The sequence below is a fragment of the Kogia breviceps genome, chromosome 7, assembly GCF_026419965.1.
Source record: "Kogia breviceps isolate mKogBre1 chromosome 7, mKogBre1 haplotype 1, whole genome shotgun sequence".
Taxonomy (NCBI): domain Eukaryota; kingdom Metazoa; phylum Chordata; class Mammalia; order Artiodactyla; family Physeteridae; genus Kogia; species Kogia breviceps.
In genome coordinates, this window is record NC_081316.1 from 112,012,460 (window position 1) to 112,019,429 (window position 6,970).

A 6,970-nucleotide genomic window follows, 5' to 3' on the forward strand; every position below is an offset into this window, starting at 1 on the left:
AAAATATGGAGTATACTGCTCATTGCTTGTAGAATTGAGGTTCTCAGACTAGAGCGTGCGTCAGCATCACCTGGAGACAATAGGAAACATTGCTGGGCCCCATCCCCACAGTTTCTGAGTTGGTAGGTCTTGGATTGAGGTCTGACAATTTGCATCTCTAACATCTTCAAGTGATGCCAATGGTGCTGGTCCAGGGGCTACACTTTAAGAACCACCGCTGTAGAATATTTGAGAAACATGAAAATGGTAAAAGGTTCAGATCTTTCCCCCCTTTTCCTCTCATCTCCATGACCTTTGAAATACCCAGGGTCTGGTCTTCCTCCCCAAATAAACAGCAGGATGAGGGGTACTTCATCAGGAAGCATACCAGGATCACTCAGCTGGCCCCAGATACTCAAAACTAGCTTCACCAAGCAGTGCAAGATGCAGCCTTTCATGGAGTTCTTCCCTCCCAGTGCCACAGGGCTCCCAACCAGAGGAGAATGGCTGGAGAAAATCACTCTACAGTGACAGAGTTCATTCTTGGGGGTTTAACAAATCGGCCAGAGCTCCAGCTCCCCCTCTTCCTTGGGATCTACTTGGTTACCATGATAGGGAACCTGGGGTGTAATAACACTGATTTGCCTGAATCCTCAGCTTCACACCCCCATGTACTATTTCCTCAGCAACGTGTCTCTTGTGGATCTCTGCTACTCCTCCATCATTACCCCTAAGATGCTGGTGAACTTTGTGACAGAGAAGAACGTCAGCTCCTATTCAGGGTGCATGTCCCAGCTCTACTTCTTCCTTGCGTTTGTCATTGCTGAGTGTTACACGGTGACAGTGATGGCCTGTGACCTCTGTGTCGCCGTCTGCAGACCTTTGCTTTACAACATCATCATGACTTATCAAGTGTGCTTCCTGCTGGTGGCTGGGGTCTCTGTCATGGGGCTCATGGGCTCAAACATAGAGACTGGCCTCATGTTGAACCTGCCCTACTGTGAGCTCCTCATCAGTCATTACTTCTGTGGCATTATCGCCCTCATGAAGCTCTCCTGCTCCAGCACCTATTATATTGAGATGACCATCTTCTTTTTGGCTGGATTCAACATTGTACTTAATGGACTAACAATCTTTGTTTCCTATACCTTCATCCTATCCAGCATCCTCCACATCAGCACCACAGGGGGAAGGTCCAAAGCTGTCAGCACCTGCAGCTCCCACCTTGCCGCAGTGGGGAAGTTCAATGGAACGACCGCATTCGTGTACTTGAAACCCTCCACAGCCAGTTCCCCGGCCCAGGAGAAAGTGGCCTCCATGTTCTACACCGCAGTGATCCCATGCTGAACCCCCTAATCTGCAGCTTGAGGAATACTCAAGCTGTAGATTAAAACGCTGAGGGGAAAATTGTTTTGATGCAAATGTTATTATTCTTTCTCAATTTTAAAAATAAGTTGTTATGCATACCAGAGGGAAGCCCTCTGAATGCTCGCCCACCCGTGATGGGAAACAGTCCGGTCTCTGCGTGGCTGGGTGACTGCCTCCCTTCCTCTTCCTTCCCGCCCTGTCTCTACTCTCATTTCTGGTTGAAACCAGCTGATTTCAAGTTTATGTTTTCTCTCATTAGGAAACATTTTCTCTATCCTGAGCCCTTAGGTAAACTCTACTATCTTAATTGTAATTTAACATAAATTTTAAACTTTCACAGACTCACACATAGAGAAAACAAACTAGTGATTACCACCAGGGAGAGTAAAAGGGAAAAGGCAAGATAAGGGTAGGGGATTGAGAGACACAAACTACTGTGTATATAAAATGGATAGGCAGCAAGGATGTATTGTACAGTACAGGGAAATACAGCCATTATTTTATAGTAACTTTAAATGGAGTACACTATAAGAATATTGAATCACTTTGTTGTACATCTGAAACAAATATAATACTGTAAATCAACTACACTTCAATAAAAAATTAAACTTTCAACAGTGAGTTTGAAAGTCATTCACTTTTTTATTAACCTCTATGTAGAAAATATTACTCTACTTAGTTCCTACTTTTTGCACTTGGGAGGACACAAGGCAGAGAGGGGTGGATTGAAAGTCACCAAGAAGTGATGCCCAGAGCCTTTCTCATCTAGAATTTTTCCTGTCTTCTCTTTCACTCTTCTCTGATTCCTACTGAAGGACTTCTACTTGATCCCTTTATGTGACTATCTTAGTAACAATAATAATAATGCCAGCCACTACCATGTTTTTGGAGGCTTACTCTGAGCCATGTAACTCTTCTAAACGCTTTATATGGCTTATTTCAATTACACTTCACAACAGTTAGGTACTATTGTTTTCCCCATTTCACTATGGAAACTTGGTTTATTAACTTGCTCAAGGCCCCACCAATGGTAAACAGAGACACGGATTCAAACCCAAGTCTGAGTGACTCCTGAGCCCACACCCTTGGCTCTCAAACGTCCCCTTTGCTTTAGGCTGGTGCTCCCTTTGAACAGCCTCTTAAGCCTCCCCTAACTGTGCTCTTCCCATTTCAGATGCCTCCTGAAATCAGTTCCTCAGATCCCCACCTTTCATCATCTGCCCTGGCCTCTTCCCACTTGTAGGCAACTTCTTCAATGAAACTAAGGAAAGATTAGACTAGAGTGACCAGCTCACCTCATTTGCCTGCCACTTTACCCCGTTTAGCACTGGAAGCCCCACACGCTGGGAACCCCCTTGGTCCCAGACAAACCAGGATGATTGGTCACCCAGATTACACATTGCTGTGAAATCTCTTTTCCTGCTTAATTAACTGAGCGATCTACTGCCAAACTCACTCAGTAAATCCAGTGGCGGAGGGACAAAGTTTTTCCCCACTCCCCTTGCATTATACCAATATCAAGGATACATGTTTTAGACTCAGCAGCCTGATGTAGTGCAAAAGACTGATTGACATCTTCTTGTCATCTTTAGCTAGTTTTGGTATTCTCTTGTGTTAATCAGCGGTTTATTATGGGAAACAGGAATAACTCTAGTTTTCTCAAGCAGAAAGGGGTTTAATACAGGGAATGACATGCTTACAGTGTTTTGAATGACTTTAGCTAGTTTTGGTATTCTCTTGTGTTAATCAGCGGTTTATTATGGGAAACAGGAATAACTCTAGTTTTCTCAAGCAGAAAGGGGTTTAATACAGGGAATGACATGCTTACAGTGTTTTGAATGACTTTAGCTAGTTTTGGTATTCTCTTGTGTTAATCAGCGGTTTATTATGGGAAACAGGAATAACTCTAGTTTTCTCAAGCAGAAAGGGGTTTAATACAGGGATTGACATGCTTACAGTGTTTTGAATGACTAGAGAAGGTGTGAGGATGCCCCTAAAGTGACTTCACAATAGATATGACCTACCGCTCAAGAAGCTCCAGTTGCCACTGTGACCATTGCCACCACGAAGAATGCCCCTCATACTCACAAAATTGGTAAACAATAACTGAACCCTGGGACTGAGCATCACCTGGAAACTTGTTAGAGATGCAAACTTGGGGTTCCTGCTCCACACCTACAGAATTACTAGGTGGGCCCGGAAACGTCTGTTGTCACCGGCCTCCTGGGGATACTGATGGGCACTAAGGAGTGAGAGCCACCTCTCTCCCACCCTTCACACCTCACACAGAAGCATTTAATTAGTGGGAACCAATTCACATCCATGGCTCTAGCTACACGGGAAACTGGGATATGTAATTTTTAGCTTTTTAACCTGACCAGAAGGAGGGTGGAATAGATATTGAGAGAACCATTCTCAGCTGTCTACCTATTATTTCCTGACCTTTTCCCAGCAAGAGATCCCCTCTAATTAGAAGAAAATGCAGGAAAATATGTTTGTTTTCCAAAGGTGAGACTCTATAAAGCCAAATAAACTGGTGAATTTGATTCTATCAAAAATTAGCATTTTTGTTCAGCAGAGGACTCCACAGAAAGAATAAATAGCAATATAACAAATTGGAAGAAGATATCTAACTAGCATATATTAGAAACTTCAACATCAACAGAAAGAATGGGCAAAGTATACAGAACAATGGACAGAAGAGAAAGCCTGAAGTGCCTCTGAGCAGATGAAGAGATGCTCAACCCAATTACTAATCAGAGAAGTGCAAATAAAACAACAAGGTATCTCTTTACATCCACCACTGTAAAGGAATAGGTAAATCGAAGTGGAGACTTTGCAACAGTTCCAAGCAAAAGATTAACTATAGTCCATATAGCCTAGAGCTATAGTGCTATGTGAGCAAAGTAAGAAAGATAATGAGACATAAAACTTAATGTTACTTATGTATGTTTTAACTTACATGTACACAAACCAGAAAAAAAAAACAGAGAGAAAACATAATTCATAAAATACACATTAAGCGGTTTAGAATGGTTACCCAGAGAGATAAGATGCGTGGAAAGAGGGAGTGGGAAAAAGGAAAACAGAAATAAAAATTCCTTCTCCTGGGCCCACCCCCAGCTGCATAGCAGTCAACTCTCCCAAGAGGCCCTGGATCAGAGCTCCCACTGAACTGCTGGGTAAGGGGACAGGCCAGCCCACCCTTAACATGGTGTGGCCTGAGGAAAGACTTTCTAAATATTTAGAAGTTAAAAATAGCATTCACAAAACGTTAAATAGTTTCTTCTACCTGTGCTGACAAATACGCCGTTATAACAAGCTGGAAGGCCAGGTTCACATTTAGAAATTTCAGAATCTAAGAGTCTCGCGCCAGAGCACAATACAAAAGGAAGCCTCTCCCTGCTCCTCGGCCCCCTGCCGGTAGCCTCACCTTGCCCCATCCACTCTCACCCCTTGTTCTGTCCCACCCACAAGTCTTCCATCCATAACCTGGCACACAGCCATTCCCTGGCGGGTACAGGGTATTTAGACAGGGAACTCTGTATCCCAGCACTACAAGCAAAGTCCAGAAGGAGGTACAGAGGCTCTGTCTGGGGCACAGCCCCTTGGATCCAACCGGATACAGCCAGAGAAGGGCCAAGGACAGGAACCTCTCACCCAGTCTGAGGAGGTTGCTATGGCTACTGTGCAGAGAGGTGACCTTGCCCATAGCTGCTGCTTCTCTCCCCAGCTGGCAAGTCTCACAGTTGAGATAAGATGTTTGTGTCCCACATATTACAGTTTACAAAGCATCATTTTTTTTAGAGTGAATTTAAATTTATATGCCAAAGACCATTCTTTGTGGGAAAGTCATATTAAATTCAAGACAAATTTTATTTCAGGTTTCTTGGGGTATTTTTTCCCTTATTATGGGTGGCATGGTGTTTTCCTAAAAAGAGAGGAAGGCTATGTGTGTGTGTATTTCATGCTTCTCATTCATTTTTCATACCATTAGACATAGAAGACACATATACACATGGAGTGCTCTTGAGATGTGTGCACTGAGAAGGACCACGAAATGGGGGCCTTCGATACAGTTAAGCAATTTTCCACACCAATTACATAGGATCGCAGCCTAAACCTCAAAGGGTCACTTTGTTTTTGCCTGTAATTAGCAATGCTGTGTTGTATACTTACAATTTTGCTAATAGGGAGGATCTTATTGATCTTATCACAATAAATAAATAGGCAGGAAGAAACTTTTGGAGAAGATGGACATGTTTATGGCATTGATTGTGGTGACAGTTTCACAGGTGTATACTTATCTCCAATCTCATCAAGTTGTATACATTAAATAGAGCTTTCTCTGTGTCAATCATACCTCAGTAAAATGGTTCTTTTTTTTTTTAAAGGCATCTTCACACTCAATATCTATCAATGCTCACAATCTTGTGACATCATCTATAGACCATTTACAAATAAAAGAAATGGGGCTAAGTCACTTGTCCAAAGTGTGGGATAAACAAAGAACACCAAATGAGAACAAGCAAAGTCTGTCTATCCAGAGTTTGCCCTAGCGAGGGATCCAACCACCATCACTGCCTCTGGCAGCCACTCATAAGCAGAAAGGGAGTGGTGAAGAAAGGGGAAGGCGTCACATGTGTTCCGATTGGAGGTTGTTGGCACGGGGAAGATGGAGGGGCGCTAACTATAAGCAGGGCATCCTTTGTGATTGGTTTGGAAGCATATTTGGCTTTTCCTGATTGGCCCCAAGTTGGAAGCAGGGGTTAAAAAAAAAAAAATAATAGGGAAGCTCGCAGGCAGTGAGCAAGTCCTGTTCATTCTGGGCTGATTGTTGCAGAGACTGTGGTTTGGCTTCCCGGGCTGGTTGCTGCTGGGGTTGTGAGTAGGAGTTCTATTTTTACACATGGTCTAGCCATCCTGTGTTTGTGGATTCGGTTTCTCAAAAGTCACACAGTGAAAGACTGGTACTCTCATCACTGGTCTTTTGACGGCAGCTTTGAAAGTTCATGCACTTTCCACTTCTGTTCCCTGCCCTGCATTCCATAGCTTTTCAGAAATCCAGTGTCGTTTTTTTTTTTTTTTTTTTTTTTTTTTTTTTTTTAACATCTTTATTGGAGTATAATTGTTTTACAATAGTGTGTTAGTTTTCCCTCTACATCCAGTGTCGTTTTAAAGCACTTGGAAAAAGTCCAGGGTGTGGGCGGGGAAGAGTAGCCTTAGGCATCATTACATGCAGAGCTGATTTGGCGTGGGAACCACAGCCCTTCACTGGGAAAAAGAATAAATGAAGGTGCAACAACCCCAGAGAGGGCCTTGGGGCTCCATTCTCATTCCAGACCACAAAATGAGGGCCTCCGATACAGTTGAGCAATTTCCACACCAATTACTTAGGGTCACTAGCCCCCCAGGACCCCTTTCCCCATCACCATACTGAAAATTCCTCATTTGCAAGACTTTGGCACGAAGAAGTGGGGCTCCACCAGCTCGGGGAGGGCTCAGTGCGGGCAGCCTGGCACCAGGCCCAGCTGAAGCTGGGTCCTCCTCCAGCAAAGACAGGCTCAACGCCAACAAGGCCAAGCCTCCCGCCGGTTACCAGGGGCCTGATCAGGTATTTAGA

General features: G+C 43.8%; 1 protein-coding gene across 1 annotated transcript; it reads left to right on the top strand.

The window, feature by feature from the left end:
* Positions 1-476: 476 nt before the first annotated feature.
* OR8A1 (olfactory receptor family 8 subfamily A member 1) lies at positions 477-1,395 on the top strand. The gene is given in 4 exon segments (XM_059070352.1): positions 477-602; positions 604-1,312; positions 1,315-1,366; positions 1,368-1,395. Coding segments are annotated over 4 exon segments (909 nt in total). The 5' UTR covers positions 477-482.
* The last annotated feature ends 5,575 nt before the right edge of the window (positions 1,396-6,970 follow it).